Below are 16,491 nucleotides of genomic sequence, written 5' to 3' on the forward strand. Positions count from 1 at the left end.
CCCAAATGCAAGTCTGTTCCTCAGGGAGGTCATGGAGGTACACAGTTCCCAAAGTAACAGTGCTTCCTTTTCACACTTACCCACCTTTACTCTGCCACATGGTTTAGCGCTACCAAACGTTGCTTTGCGTATTCGTTTCTTTCTATATTATCTGTCTCTCTCATAGGAATGTAAACTCCATGGGAGCAAGAGTTTTGTCTGGGGCACAGCTTTGTGCCCAGTATGTAAAACAGAGCCTGCATAGACTCTGAGTATCTTCACAGAAACGCATTTCTCTGTGTTTCTGTGAATAGATTAAAGATCCACCTGGAGAAGCCTTTCTTGGGCTAATGGAAAGGGAAGAGCCCTCTGTGAACTTTCTGTGGAGAAAGAGAGCCCAGCCATCTGCATTTTTACCCAACTCCAGAGAAGACTACACATGCATCATGACCTTTTCCTTTATGTCTTCAGAATAAGTAAAGACACATTAAGAAGCAGGCCAGAGTAGGCTACTGATTCTTTTCTGAAATGGAAAACAAACTAGAATGTGAGCAGAGAATCTGGAAAGACTGTAGAAGTCTCTTGGGTGTTCCCCTGTCCCAGACCACACAGACTAATGACAACGAGAAGCAGCTGGTGGACAAATGGGTTCCTGCCGGTGTGTTTGGAATTCTTTCCTGCAAGTCACTAATATTTGTCATTTACAGTAATGGTGCAAATACTGAGTGTAGCAAGATTATTTTTGAAATGTCAACAAAACATTACAAATGGTACAAATATCTGCTATCTAAATATAGCATGCATCTCTTTCACTCTGATAAGTATGTGTTTGTGGGGTTTTTTTAGGTCAAACACTTCAGAGCTTTGCAGGAACAAGCAAGGACTTATTTAGATCTCCTTTGCTCCATGTGTGACTTGTCGAACTCTTCAGTGAAAACCACAGCAAAAGACATTCAACAAACCGAGCAAATGGTAAAAAGTTAAAAATCATGTTGGATTTGTCTGTTTTATTACTCTCCTGCTTGATTGTTAGATGTAATAGAAAATATCTCCTTCAATTATTCTTACTATAATGCTCCTACAGCCATTATAATAAACAGATATTTGAATTTCAACTGTCACAGAAAAGCAAGCACACTCTGATACTGACGCCACTGAATTGGAACTGAAACATTTCGTCCCAGTGAACTGCTAATCATTATCACCTCATTCCTCTTCTCTTTTCTCCTTAATTACCACTCTCTCTTCCTCTTTTCCTATTTTTCCACTTATTTTTTTGTTCTTTACTCCTTTTCCATCTTTTTCTTTAGGTGACACTCAATATGAAAAGGGTTCCTGATCCTTGCTTTATATTAGGGATGACAAAGAGTAGGCCATCTGTGGTGACCCTTCAAATCCATTGGCAGTGGCTGAGTGTGGTGTTGAGAAGGATTCTGAAGCTGTATCTGGGCTCAGTGGAAAAAGTATTGTGATGAGTTAGCACTGCCTGTCCACAGCAGACAGATGGCAGTACTGGGGCTGTGTGTTTGCCACTGCTGCCTGAAGCTCTTTAATTCAACATGCTTGGGTTTAAGAAAAAGCACCACTTGGTTTTGATATTTACTTGATTGAGTATTCACAGAATAGTAAAATTACCTAAAGGAAAAAAATAGTGAATTAAAATAAGTAATAATGTGGATATTCCAATACTGCATGTTTGTCACTTTTATATTATCAAAGCAAATCTCTTTAAATCTTTATGAAAGATAATGTAATTCATATTTTTTACAGAAATGATTTATTGAAATATATGGTTTCAAAAACCAGTGAAGGAGATCTAAAAATATATCCAAAACATTAAAAACTTGGTGTTTTGTAAGAAGTGTCAACAAATGTACAATAGAGAACAATAGAAGACTTTTCTAGTTAACCCCCAAGACCAAATTCTTGAGTCAGTCAAACAGATGTGTCTACTGAAATGCCTACTGTGGAAAACTGTGGGAAGCTTTTGACCTAATAAATTGCTAAAAGTTCTAGAGCTTCACAATACTGATTGAAATCATAGGGCATAAGTCTTAGACATTTAAAGTCTTTGGAAAATCTAAATATAAAAAGAAAATCTGCTTTACTTGAAGCAAAGAAAGAGCTCTTTTTGGATTTATCACAGTGTGTGTGTGCGCGTGTGTTGGCCTGTGTACATGGACAGGCTGAAGAATTGCATCTCTGATTCATCGAACATAAATGATTCTATCTATTGCTGCTAACTTTTGCCTCTGTGTTCTCTGAAGATTGAACAAAGGCTTTCCCAGGCACAGAACTTAACCCAGGGCTGGGAAGAGATCAAGCACATGAAGGCTGAGTTTTGGATTTACCTCCAGGATGCCGATCAGCAACTGCAGAATATGAAGAGGAGGCATGCAGAACTGGAACTGAATATTGCACAGAACATGGTTTCCCAAGTAAAGGTGGGGATGAACGAGTCTCCAGGGGAGATAAAGGAGGCCAAGATGGGAGTGTGTCAGCCAGCCCTTGAACACAGTATAGCTATTTAAGGAGTAGGATAGAATCAGAACAACCTTCATGTGGTGTCAGGAAAGGACAGATCAGAAAGGAAACATGTAAATATGTTCTTGGAACTCCAATGGGCCACTTGCACTGAAGGACGTTGACACTCTAGTTTGTTTCCAACAAAGCAGCCAGAGGACTCTGCCACTAAACACACACAAAGCCTTATTAGTTACTAGGTTTTCATCACAATGTGGCTAAAGCTGTAGGATTATAAATGTATCAATTAGTTATATATTTAATATAGAAAATATGTATTAGTATATAATTAATTTGAAATGTAATAGAAATAGAATTTTGGGGGACTGGCCCAGTGGCATAATGGTTAACTTCTTGTGCTCTACTTTGGTGGCCCAGGGTTCACGGGTTCAGATCCCAGCCATGGACCTACACACTACTCATCAAGCCATGCTGTGGCGGTGTCCACCTATAAAATAGAGGAAGATTGGCACAGGTGTTGACTCAGAGCCAATCTTCCTCACTCCCCCCAAAAGAAATAGAATTTATATTATACATTTATATATAACTTAAAATATAACAAAAAATTATGTTAACTTGATTGAAGTACCAGATTTTTAACAAACTTTAAGATTTCTTTTTCTCTGTGATAGTGAGCCATTTGCATTATTTATATTTTCTATTGGAATGTTTGCATGTGCAGAAAAAAGAATAGAGATGACATCAATTAAATTTTTTTCCTCAAAAGCATGAACTTTAAAATTTTTTAGAAAACTAAGGCTGCACTTTAAGAGAAAATATTAACTTTTCTCCTTTTTTTTTTTTTGAGGAAGATTAGCCCTGAACTAACTGCTGCCAATCCTCCTCTTTTTGCTGGGGAAGACTGGCCCTGAGCTAACATCTATGCCCACCTTCCTCTACTTTATATATGGGCTGCCTACCACAGCATGGCTTGCCAAGCGGTGCCATGTCCACACCTGGCATCTGAACTGGTGAACCCCGGGCCACCAAAGCAGAACGTGCACACACAACCACTGAGCCACCGGGCCGGCCCCTAACTTTTCTCCTTAATGACTGAAATATTGTTTCACATTTATCAGTTTTTCTTTATACTTTTTGAAGTAACCGAATAAAGAAAAATACCGCAGTTATCCTTTGATTCTTACACACTTGGAAATTTGTTTTCACAAGGAGGCATGGCAATTTTTAGATTTTCTTTTTGTCCCTTATGACACATTCATTGTACATTCTTCAATTACGTAAAGTGTTTAGAGGTATTACCTGTATGCCTGACTCTGTACTTATATGAGGGTTTATTACACATTATTTACTTTGTCATTGTTCTTTAGGATTTTGTTAAGAAACTACAGGGAAAGCAAGCATCAGTGACCGCCATTACAGACAAGGTGAATAAGTTAACCAAGAAGCAGGAGTCTCCTGAACACAAGGAAATAAGTCATTTAAATGACCAGTGCCTAGACCTCTGCCTTCAGTCTAACAACCTATGCTTGCAAAGGGAAGAGGATCTTCAGAGAACAAGAGATTACCATGACTGTATGAACGTTGTTGAAGCATTCTTGGAAAAATTTACCACAGAATGGGATAACTTGGCCAGGTAACAGCAATTCTCCAATGGTCACGAAAATGCTGAGCCAGGACTTTCTTACTTTCTATAAAAATTTAAAATGTCTCACTTATATTTTTTAACATCTATTGAGTATCATTATTAATATTGATAAAATATTAAGAACTGAATGTCTTCATATGGATACAGAGTCATGGTTTTCCTCACTCAATATTAATTTATCCAGGGGCTTGAAGGAGAATGTTTGGAAACAGCACAGTTTTTCCCTGTGACCTCAAGGAATGTTCCAAAGACTATTACATGTGATTTCAAAGAATATCCCAAGAATATCTCTAGCTTTGTCTAGTTACCAGCTATGGCACCATCATCTGTGAATTCGTGAAATGAAACCTCCTTGAATCTGTATATTCCATAGCTTTCTTGCCAATGCCGTAAACTAATACATTCTCTGTAATTCAGTCAAGTTTTGTCTTGTACCTAGGGTATTCTAGAATTTACTGAACAACCCAAATTCAATTAATGTGTGTCCTTTGTGATTTTGTAGCGATTGAACCCCTCTAAGCTTTTTCTTTGAAAATGATTCTTTCAAATATCCCCTCCCCCCAAACACTGGGTCCTTATATAGGAAATCTTCCTATGCTTCTGATCACTATCATTGTTAAAATCTGCGCTTCCTCTGCCCAGATTTATTCATTTGTACCAATTAAAACTGAAAATGCTATTCTAGATACAGTTAAATCATAGTGTTTGTCGGGTGGAGAGGTATACTATTTTCTAATTTGTTTACTTTTCCTTGATGCTCAACATTTTACTAGGCTTTGGGATAGATCTTGTCACTATCAGCAAAAACCCATGTTTCGAGCTTATAATAGGCACTTCCATCGGGTTGGCCCACAGACACCTCAGACCTAATATATTCAAACAGAAGTCATCATACTGCCTCCCAACCCTGCTCCTCATACTTCAAAACTGATCCTTTTGTAGATGAAAGAGACTGTAAGATTCCATTTTGTCATGTGTGTTTTGTAGTCAAAGACATGAGAATTCTTTGCAGTTCATGTTTGTTTTTAAAGATTTCTAATGATAAAAGTATCGAAGTACACAAATGAACAGCTGTTAGAGCCACTGGTTGTATCCTATGGACTGTACTATCCATCACTATATTGTCTACTGAAGCTTCTTCTTCCAGGAAAGCACATAAATCGTGGATCACTTATTAATTTCTTTAAGTGCCATTTTCAAGAATGCAGTAGATCAGTGCTTCTCAATGTTTAGTGTTTACGCAAATCATCCAGGGATCTTGTTAATATGCAAATTCTGCTCAGTTGATAAGGGCCAGAGGAAGAAGCTAAAAGTACATTTCAGATGTGATGGGAGGGCAGCATTAGCTAGAAGGAGAATCTAGGCAACTTGTTTTGGTTCAACTTCTGATGTAGAATTATATAGGTCTTGTATTCTATAATAATTTTAGCAGCTCTGTCAATAACCCATAAATTGAGCTACTCCAAGCTAAGAACATCCACTTTGAGAAAATGGTGAAGTGAAATTTAACATAGCATGAACAAACATAGATATTGACTAAAGCTAACTTGTTTTTATGTCTTTATAGATCTGATGCAGAGAGTACAGCTGTCCATCTGGAGGCTTTGAAAAAGTTAGCATTGGCATTGCAGGAGAGAAAGCAGGCTATTGAAGATCTGAAAGATCAAAAGCAGAAAATGATAGAACCTCTGAATTTAGATGACAAAGAATTAGTCAAAGAACAGACGAGCCACCTGGAACAACGTTGGTTTCAGCTTGAGGACCTTGTTAAAAGGAAAATCCAAGTATCAGTCACCAACTTGGAGGAGTTAAGTATGGTGCGGTCCAGGTTTCAGGAGCTCATGGAGTGGGCAGAAGAGCAGCAACCCAACATTGCTGAGGCCCTTAAACAGAGTCCCCCACCTGAGATGGCTCAGAACCTTCTCATGGACCACCTTGCCATTTGCAGTGAACTGGAGGCCAAACAGATGCTCTTGAAATCACTCATGAAGGACGCTGACAGGGTGATGGCTGATCTTGGCCTAAATGAGCGGCAGATAATCCAGAAGGCACTCTCTGATGCACAAAGGCATGTGAATTGTCTCAGTGACTTAGTGGGCCAGAGACGAAAGTACTTAAACAAGGCCTTGTCCGAGAAAACCCAGTTTCTCATGGCGGTGTTCCAGGCGACCAGCCAAATTCAGCAACACGAGCGAAAGATAATGTTCCGTGAGCATATCTGCCTGTTACCGGACGATGTCAGCAAACAGGTCAAAACCTGTAAGAGTGCGCAAGCCAGCCTCAAGACTTACCAGAACGAGGTCACCGGACTGTGGGCCCAGGGTCGTGAACTAATGAAGGGAGCCACAGAACAGGAAAAGGGTGAAGTCTTGGGTAAGCTCCAGGAATTGCAGAGCGTCTACGACACTGTGTTACAAAAGTGTAGCCATCGGCTACAAGAACTAGAGAAAAATTTGGTTTCTAGAAAGCATTTTAAGGAAGACTTTGATAAAGCTTGTCACTGGCTAAAACAAGCAGATATTGTTACATTTCCTGAAATCAACCTAATGAATGAGAGTACTGAGCTTCAGACACAACTGGCCAAATACCAACACATTCTGGAACAATCTCCAGAATATGAAAATCTCCTACTTATGCTCCAGAGAACCGGGCAGGCCATATTGCCATCACTGAATGAAGTCGATCATTCCTACCTCAGTGAAAAACTCAACGCTCTGCCCCTGCAATTTAATGTCATCGTTGCCTTAGCTAAAGACAAGTTCTATAAGATCCAAGAAGCAATTCTTGCTCGGAAAGAATATGCTTCCTTGATCGAGTTGACAACCCAGTCTCTGAGTGAACTCGAAGACCAGTTCTTGAAGATGAGCCACGTGCCCACCGACCTGGTTGTTGAAGAGGCTCTGTCTCTTCAGGAGGGTTGCAGAGCTCTTCTGGGGGAGGTGGCAGGCCACGGGGAAGCAGTGGATGAACTGAACCAGAAGAAAGAAAGCTTTCGCAGCACCGGTCAGCCTTGGCAGCCAGACAAGATGCTGCATCTTGTCACCTTGTACCACAGGCTGAAGCGACAAACAGAACAAAGGGTTAGCTTATTAGAAGACACCACCAGTGCTTATCAAGAGCACACAAAGATGAGCCACCAGCTAGAGAAACAGCTAGACAATGTGAAAACAGAGCAGTCCAAAGTGAACGAGGAGACGCTTCCCGCAGAGGAGAAGCTCAAAATCTATCACTCCTTGGCAGGAAGCCTTCAGGATTCAGGAATTCTTCTGAAACGAGTGACCGTGCATCTTGAAGATCTTGTGCCACACCTTGATCCCTTGGCTTACGAGAAAGCCAAACATCAGATCCAGTCCTGGCAAGACGAGTTGAAACTGTTGACTTCAGCCATCGGCGCGACGGTGACCGAGTGTGAGAGCCGCATGGTGCAGAGCATAGACTTCCAGACCGAGATGAGCCGCTCCCTGGACTGGCTGAGGAGCGTGAAGGCAGAACTGAGTGGCCCGCTGTGCCTGGACCTGAACCTGAGGGACATCCAGGAGGAGATCAGGAAGATCCAGATTCATCAGGAGGAGGTGCAGTCCAGCCTGAGAATAATGAATGCCCTGAGTAACAAGGAGAAGGAAAAATCCACGAAAGCCAAGGAGCTGCTGTCTGCTGATTTACAACACACTCTTGCTGACCTCTCGGAGCTTGATGGGGACATTCAGGAGGCCTTACGCACCAGACAGGTCAGCATAATTGGCCGTCTCTTTCCTTTTTTCCACTCTGCTATTTTGTAAACAGGTACAATAACTTTGGGGGGTTTTGTTGCTGTTAGAATTGCTTCCTTCAGTTTCTTTTTTGATCCTAGGTAGAATTGTCTTCAACAGTGGCTTAAAAAGATGTTTTTATTCTTTATGCACGTGGTATTCATTTCACGTGATTTCCACGTTGACTTCACTGTAGTTATAATACAATCATACCTCAGTTGTCTCTCCCCTTTAGGAAAGATAATAAATGATAGTGCTAATATAATAAACACCATATGTTAGTACATTAATAATAAAATTAACAATGAATAATTAGTGATGCTTTTTTAAAACAATGTGTAACCTGGCATTTGTTTGTTTTTTTTTTTTTCTCCCAAAAGCCCCAGTACATAGTTGTAGGTCATTCTAGTTCTTCTATGTGGGACACCGCCACAGCTTGGCTGGATGAGCAGTGTGTAGGTCCATGCCCAGGATCTGAAACTGCAACCCTGGGCCACCAAAGCAGAGTGTACGAACTTAACCACTCGACCATGGGGCTGGCCCCAAAACCTGGCATTTCTAAGATTAGCACCGGATCTGTCCAAATGGAGAGAGGCAGATGGACAATGCAGCTGTGGTCCAGATGCCAAGCTGCGTTGTTTGTGGGTTGTCCCATCTCTTCCCTCCTTCCTCATGGAGGAGTGTTTTCTCTTCTCTTGCTTCCCTGTAGCACAACAGGAGCAAGACTGTGATATTCATCCTGACTTTCCTTGAGGTTAACAAAGAAATGAGAACATACACAGAACTTCCCGGTGTGGCCTCCTAATCACGGCTTGTTCGGGGGCCTATAATTTCTGTGCATTCAAAAATAAGGAGATGTACAGTGCCCAGAAGTTCACTTCCTTAGTCCCTTGGCTCTTTTCTTCCATATCTGTCCTCAGTCCCTCTGATTCTGTGAGATTGCATCCATTTGTCTTCGGCAAGCAGCCCGGGACAAATTTCCTTAGGATAGTATAGTAGCTAATGCCTCAGTGTAAAGCACACTTGGGTTTTCATCTCAACTGTTTGATCTTGAGCAAATTACTTACATTCTTGCAGTCTCAGTGTTCCCTTTGTGGAAGAGGGGTAATAATATCTCCCTCTTTAGATCTATATTCTTAGTGTAGACCTGATATAGAGGTAGTCACCCGTCAATGTTGGCTATCGTTTAACTTTATTTTCCACATGGATTAAGGTTAATACTAAATAATAAAACTTTTTCAATTTTAACATTTGGGTAAAATTTAATAAACTTCATCATGTAAAATTATGACTTCTTAAAATAGAGTCTATTTAGTATGTTTTTACCTTTTTATGTTGATTCTAGGCCATCATTAAAAATTTTTTAGAAACTATTTCCCTATAGCTCTGGATATAAATAGAATATATAACCTAAAGTGAAGAGTCAGACAGAATTTACCTGGAATTTTCATTCTTGAAAAACATCTGTCATGTCAGCTTGCTTCTGTGGATTTGGTGAGATTTGAACCAAAGTTGAATCTGTTAAGGTGTCTCTACTTCTGCCATGTTGTGCTTGGTAGTCGTATCGATAGTCTTGGCTCAGATAACTGAAGGTCCTGGGTCTAGGGGCGTTTCTGTTCTCCACCAGTGATTCTTTGCTTTGCCATCCTCATTCTTTCCTTATTATGTGCTAATCCTACACGTACTTTCTCTACCACGTCTCTGTGTCTTTGCCTGCCCAGTAATGGCTTGTCGTGTCTAGTCGTTGCCAGCCACCAAGAGTGTTTCCCTTCTTTCTGGATTTGAATGGACTTCATTTCATAGGGGTCTGTTGTGCGTTCTTAAACTTTTCTGTTTTAGTCTCTATTCGAGACTTACGGGCTGCTGCTTCACTTCCAGAAATTGCCATTGAATCTGGTGAATGCCAGTTAGGAAGTTTGCTGTTATTAAACTTCCTTCTTTTCCCCAGCCTTCCTGAGCGGTAATTGACAAATTATAAGATTTTTAAAGTGCACATGTGATAGTTTGCTAGACATATACATTGTGAAAGGATTCTCCTCCATCGAGTTAATTAACACATTCATCACCTCACATATTTACCCTTTTGTTTTTATGGTAAGAACATTTACTTTCTACTTTGTTAACTATTTTCAATTATACAATACAATGTTATCAACCATAGTCACCATGTTACAGATTAGGTCCTCAGAACTTATTCAATTTAAAACTAAACGTTTCTAGCGTTTACCAACCTCCCGTATTTTGTCCACCCCCTAGTCCCTGGCAACTACTTTTCTACTCTCAGTTTCTATGATTTTTGACTTTTTTTTAAAGATTCCTTATATAAGTGAGACCATGTAGTGTTTGTCTTTCTGTGTCTGGCTTATTTCACTTAGCACAATATACTCCAGGTTTGTGCATGTTTTCCCAAATGACAGGATTTCCTTATCTTTTTAAGACTGAATAATATTCCAATATATATATATATATCAAATTTTCTTTATCCATTCATTTTTGGACAAACAATTAGGTTGTTTCCATATCTTGGCTATTGTAAATAATGCTGCTATGAATATGGGAGTGCAGACATCTTTTCAAGATGATGATTTTGTTTCCTTTGTATAAATGCCCAGAAGTGGAATTGCTGGATCATACGGTAGTTTTATTTTTAATTTCTTGAGGAACCTCCATACTGTTTTCCATAGTGGCTGTACCAGTTTACATTTCCACTGGTGTGATTATACTTCTGACAAACTGAGGCATTATTTCACTTTAGTAAATATTCAGTCTGCCTCATATTACTAAGCATTATATTTTTTCTTTAGAGCAGAAAATTTCAGAACTAGTCAAGATACCACCATAAATTTCTATTCCATTTCTAGCCTTGTTTATTTATTTTAACTGCAATAATAAAATTATAACAAGAATAACAGAAGGATTGCACATAGGGGCTACCCCTTAATCGATACGACTAAGTTCATGCGCTCTGCTTTGGCAGCCTGGGGTTCTCCAGTTCAGATCCTGGGTATGGACCTACACACCACACATCAAGTCATGCTGTGGCGGCATCCTACATATAAAGTAGAGGAAGATAGGCACAGATGTTAGCTCAGGGCCAGTCTTCCTCAGCAAAAAGGGGAGGATTGGTGGTGGATGTTAGCTCAGGGCTAGTCTTCCTCAAAATAAATAAATAAATAAAAGTAATGGATTGCACCAAAAGAAATTCCACCAACTTATCAATTCACTTACACAGTTACATCCACATGTCTGAGGACTGGAAAAGAAATGGAAACATTAAACTATTTCCTGAAAACACATTGCAATTGAGACTTGATTGTGTTTGCAATTACTGTTTTTCAGGCTGCCTTGACTCAAATATACAGTCAATGTCAAAGATACTATCAAGTATTTCAAGCAGCTAATGACTGGCTTGAGGATGCCCATGAAATGCTACAGCTGGCGGGGAATGGCCTAGATGTGGAGAGTGCAGAGGAAAATGTGAAGAGCCACATGGAATTTTTTAGTACAGAGGATCAGTTCCACCACAATCTGGAGGAGCTCCAAGGCCTGGTAGCCAGCCTGGACCCACTCATCAAGCCAACTGGAAGAGAGGACTTAGCACAGAAAATGGCTTCCCTGGAAGAGAGGAGCCAGAGGATAATACAGGACGCACATGCCCAATTAGATCTCTTGCAAAGGTATAGACTTGATTTTATTCTTTATATTCCAGTGAAATGGATTTTCACATGGAAAATAGGAATATGCTGATGATATACAATAGCACATAAATTCCTTCTTCTCTTTGAAGTATCTTTAGACATACTGACATCAGAGCTCTGCATGCAATGTGCGATTTTATGTTGCTTATTGACCTTTGTTGGACTTTTTCAAGATGTGCAGCTCAGTGGCAGGATTACCAGAAGGCAAGGGAAGAGGTTATTGAATTGATGAATGATGCAGAAAAGAAGCTGTCTGAGTTTTCTTTATTGAAGACTTTTTCCATTCATGAAGCAGAAGAAAAATTGTCAGAACACAAGGTTGGTGTTGTTGTTGTTTTTAATATCTTTTCACTGTAATTGTAATGGCTCTTTGTAATATGATAGTTCCAGAAACAGGTAAATAAATCTTCATTTCCACCTGGGTTTCTTAAATAAGGAGAAGATATACTTAACCACATTTCATAGCAATTTTAATGTAATTAAATGCTGTCACCTTTTTAGGATTCCCATTGGAAATGCATCACTGGGTTTAAAAAGAGACATGCAAAACAGTTTGCTTCTGATAAGATGTGACAATAAGTTTCAGTAAATACTTTCTGAGGATAACTTACATTAATTAAATAAAATTCAAAACTTAATAATGGAGTCTCACTCATATACCACAGCAATATAAGGTAGAATGTATCATACTTAAATATCAAATTCAGTTCATTTATATTTTTGCTGCTTTTTAAAAATGGGAGAATGACAGCTCAAGTAGCAAATAAACTTTTGTTTTTAATAAATAAATATTCACCTTACCTCTTTAAAAAATCTAATTCTAATTCAGTTAAAAAATAAATGTAAAAGTAAGAGTTACCAGGGGAAAATAAATTTATGTAGGAACATTTCCTTCTGTAGGTAATTTTGGGTTTTACCAAAGTCCATAGAACTTGAGAAATCAATCTCTTCCCCAACCTCCCTTCTTCTCCCCCCACCCCAGGGTTTAGTGTCAGTAGTTAACTCTTTCCACGAGAAAATTGTGACCCTAGAGGATAAAGCTTCACAACTGGAAAAAACTGGAAATGACGCAAGCAAAGCAACCATAAGCAGGTCAATGACTACTGTCTGGCAGCGCTGGACTCGTCTCCGTGCTGTAGCCCAGGACCAGGAGAAGATTCTAGAAGATGCAGTGGCTGAGTGGAAGAGCTTTAACAATAAGGTACTTTCCATTACTGATGGGCTCAAATTATTGTTTCCTCACTGGCGATAATGTATTTGAAAAGCAGTATTTTGCTCCTTTTTTGAAGTTGGCCTTATGAAGTAAAAAGCCTGTTTGAAAAATCTCTATTTTAATGACATGAAAACCAAATTATGAAACAAAATACATAATGCTATGTACAATTTAGCCCCAATTCAGGGTCCAATTATTTTAATTTAAAAAAACCAAGCAATTAAATTTTGAAAGGAAGACAAGCCCACTTTGCCCCATTTGCTAGGCTCTTAGTGAAACTTTCTCACCTGGCCCTGGAAAAGTACAAAATATTTTGTCTTTGCCATAAAAATGAGCAGGAATTTAACTCATTTACCAAATCCTATATTTAATTCTTTCTATCTTTTAAGTAGAGTTCAATGTTTTAAGCCACATCTTCCTTTATGACTCAAAGGCACATATTCATGTTAACTTAAATATTGGAACAGGTTTTCATTTGTCTGTTTAGTTTCCAAAAAAAAAACCTTTTTCTATGTTGTGCAGTTTCTGATTGCCTTGATATTTTAAGGTTAAATCTTTAAACCCAGAATTATAGAGGTGGTCTTTCTTTTCATGTTAAGAAGTTTATTCAGGTTTTAGTTTCCCAAAATTTAGAATGTATGCCATCATCTTTAATGTGTTTCAATGCGTTAGTGTCAGATGTGACTTCTATTAGAATTTTCATTTTTTTTCAGTTTATTTATTTTTGAGCTTCATCATCTGTTCGTTCATCATCAGGTTAAGAAAGCCACTGAAATGATTGATCAGCTGCAAGATAAACTACCAGGAAGTTCTGCAGAGAAAGCCTCAAAAGCAGAACTTTTAGCTCTTCTTGAATGTCATGACACATTCGTTCCAGAGCTGGAACAGCAACAGTCAGCCCTCGGCATGCTGAGGCAACAAGCACTGAGCATGCTCCAGGACGGGGCCACGCCATCCCCTGGAGAAGAGCCCCCCATCGTGCAGGAAATCATGGCAATGCAAGATCGGTGCCTGAAGTAATTATACACCTGCTCTCATTCTCTGTTACTAACCTTGGCCATGACCCAAGGGAACAAGAGTGCCGTTGGAGTCTGGGGTGCTCCATCATGCTGCTTTAAAAACATGGGGATCTGTTCCCATCATCTCTGCTTTCATTTTTCTTAAGTGTTCAATCATTTATCTGACAAATACGTATCTAGTAGTATTTAGAAATATAGTGATGAACAAAACAGATTCAGTCTCTACCTTTATAAAACTTACAGTCAAGCAGCAGAGACAAACAACTAACGAAACCATTTAGGTTGAGCTTGGAAAGAGTGCTAAGAGTATACAAAGCAGAGGCAACTAACCTAGGAGAGGACTCCCTGAAGGCTTCCCTTCAGAAGAGAGATTTAAGCTGAAGACTGGGCACGCTTGAGCTAGACAGTGATGCAGAAGGAGAGTTCTGCAAATTGGGGGATAGCACATAAGAAAGCTTGGAAGTAAGCATGTCACTTTCAGGGAATTGTTGGGTGATGGAGCAAATCGTGAGAAATGAAGCTTGAAAGGTAAACAGTTGAGAGCTATTGAGAGCTTAGTTTTGATAAAGCTTGATAACTCATTGTCTAAATTGGGTAACAAAGAGATTTGAGCAAGGATGATGCCAAAATTCAGGTAAATAATAGCCATTATGTGGTAGTGAACTTAGTAGAAAGAGAAAGTTAATCTGAATGATATATAACCAGCCTGATTCACTTATTGGGCAAGAAAAGAAATGTCAATAGATAATTTAACTCCTCTGTTAACTAATATTACTCAGACATATCCTACATTCACCCCCTCACTTATAGATGAATTTAGGATAATCTGACTGCACTTATTTAAACTTTTTTACCAAATTTATTTCAATTCAAATAAAGACTGACATTTCTGATGTTGAACATTATCAACTGTAAAATTTACGAAGCCTGATTCTTTATTTAAAGACTGGTTTCTAATCACAAATATTTCTATTACACATTACATTTAAATGCTGATGATTCTGCATCATTTGAGTAGACTTCCACAGAGGAAATAAATAACCAAATAATCTCCAAGTTATTTTAGAGAGGAAAATTAATTGTAATTTAGTAGGATAGGAGTGTATCAACTCTCAAATTTCCAGGTATAAATATTTGCTTCATACGATGTATATTCTTCTGTTATACTTGAACTAAATTTGTTACTGAAAATTATCTGGTAGTTTTGGAGAAGTGTCTTTACTTGCAAAAAGTCTGTTTTTGATAATATGATGTCATGTATTAGGGGGTTCCATTCATTTCAAATCCACTTCTGCTTCCTCTCTTTGATGTTTCTGAAGCATGCAGGAGAAAGTGAAGAATAATGGAAAGGTGGTCAAGCAAGAGCTGAGGGAGCGAGAAGTGGTGGAGACTCAAATCAACTCTGTGAAATCTTGGGTTCAGGAAACAAAGGAATATTTGGGGAATCCAACAATAGAAATAGATGCTCAACTTGAAGAACTTCAGGTACGAGACTCTCCTCATTCTCTATACCCATCACTTAAAAAATTGTCCTGATTTTAATTAGACACATTTGTTTATATTCAATGAAGTATTGAATTAAAAGTTTTCAGAAATGTGTTGTATAAAATGCTTTTAGTATTATTTCATGAGACTTTCTTTTGTTCTGTAGAAAGTGGACACGCTTCGTATTCAGAGACTATAGAAAAGTGTGGTTTTAAAAAAAATGTGTTCCTCTGATTCCACACTTAATCATATTTTGATGTACAATACATAGTCTTGTCTCTGTACTCATAAAGATCAATTTCCATGTCAGGTTCCCAGAAGTTTCTTATTTTGATCTTTTCTACAGATTCTACTAACAGAAGCCACAAATCACCGACAGAACATTGAGAAAACGGCTGAAGAGCAGAAGAATAAGTACCTGGGTCTTTATACTATATTACCTTCTGAGCTCTCCCTTCAGTTAGCTGAAGTGGCATTGGACCTAGGAACTATCCATGATCAGGTAAACCGGTGGTCAAGAAAGAGTGCCTGTCCATTCTTTTATAGGCTCAACCCTCTTCTGTGAGTCCTCGATTTTTGCAATCATGCCTTCGTGGAAACAGAGTTAAAAAACAGATTAGTATAAAACAGTAATAATATTAATATTAAATTAGAGGTCTTATTCACAGGCAAGAAACAGATCATCATAGATATGCACAATAATGTCATACAATTAAAGATTATTTATCTGCTTCTCTCACCTTTTTCCACACACATAAAAAAATGACTTGAAGAAACAAACAAAAAATGATATATTTCATGTATTCAATAAATATTTAATGAGTGCCTACAGTATTCCAGGTACTATTTTAGCTGTTATTTCAGTGCAATAGGATATAAGTAGGTGAAGATATTTGAAGAAACAGAAAATCAAAGTGGAAAAAATAAGATAAAACTAGGCATAAAGTTATTACCCAAAATGCCTGCTGGAGGGTCCCATAATGTCTCCAGAGGAGGGCCCATCAGTCTAATTCTAACTTTTGAACAACCAAGGAAAGGAGTGAAACATATTCCATGTCTATAAATTTTAAAACAAATCTTTGCTATTTCTTTTAACGAAGAGATACATAGTCATTCATAGCAGTATGATCAGAGGGAGATGTCTATCTTAGGTCTCATAAAGAGGACACACTTTCATGTTGTGAAAATAGCTTCAGTAGCATCTGTATGGAAACATAAT

General features: G+C 38.5%; 1 protein-coding gene across 25 annotated transcripts in view; it reads left to right on the plus strand.

The window, feature by feature from the left end:
* SYNE1 (spectrin repeat containing nuclear envelope protein 1) overlaps positions 1 to 16,491 on the plus strand; it is a 445,076-nt gene that overhangs the window by 249,893 nt on the left and 178,692 nt on the right. For all 25 annotated transcript variants that reach the window (XM_070488115.1, XM_070487809.1, XM_044761490.2 and 22 more), the window contains 10 exons: positions 826 to 951; positions 2,247 to 2,423; positions 3,831 to 4,096; positions 5,676 to 7,836; positions 11,197 to 11,534; positions 11,729 to 11,873; positions 12,538 to 12,756; positions 13,525 to 13,784; positions 15,107 to 15,272; positions 15,619 to 15,774. In XM_070488115.1, the coding sequence (XP_070344216.1) occupies positions 826 to 951; positions 2,247 to 2,423; positions 3,831 to 4,096; positions 5,676 to 7,836; positions 11,197 to 11,534; positions 11,729 to 11,873; positions 12,538 to 12,756; positions 13,525 to 13,784; positions 15,107 to 15,272; positions 15,619 to 15,774 (4,014 nt within the window). The remainder of the gene's footprint in view (positions 1 to 825; positions 952 to 2,246; positions 2,424 to 3,830; positions 4,097 to 5,675; positions 7,837 to 11,196; positions 11,535 to 11,728; positions 11,874 to 12,537; positions 12,757 to 13,524; positions 13,785 to 15,106; positions 15,273 to 15,618; positions 15,775 to 16,491) is intronic.

This window comes from Equus asinus, chromosome 1 (assembly GCF_041296235.1).
Source record: "Equus asinus isolate D_3611 breed Donkey chromosome 1, EquAss-T2T_v2, whole genome shotgun sequence".
Classification (NCBI taxonomy): domain Eukaryota; kingdom Metazoa; phylum Chordata; class Mammalia; order Perissodactyla; family Equidae; genus Equus; species Equus asinus.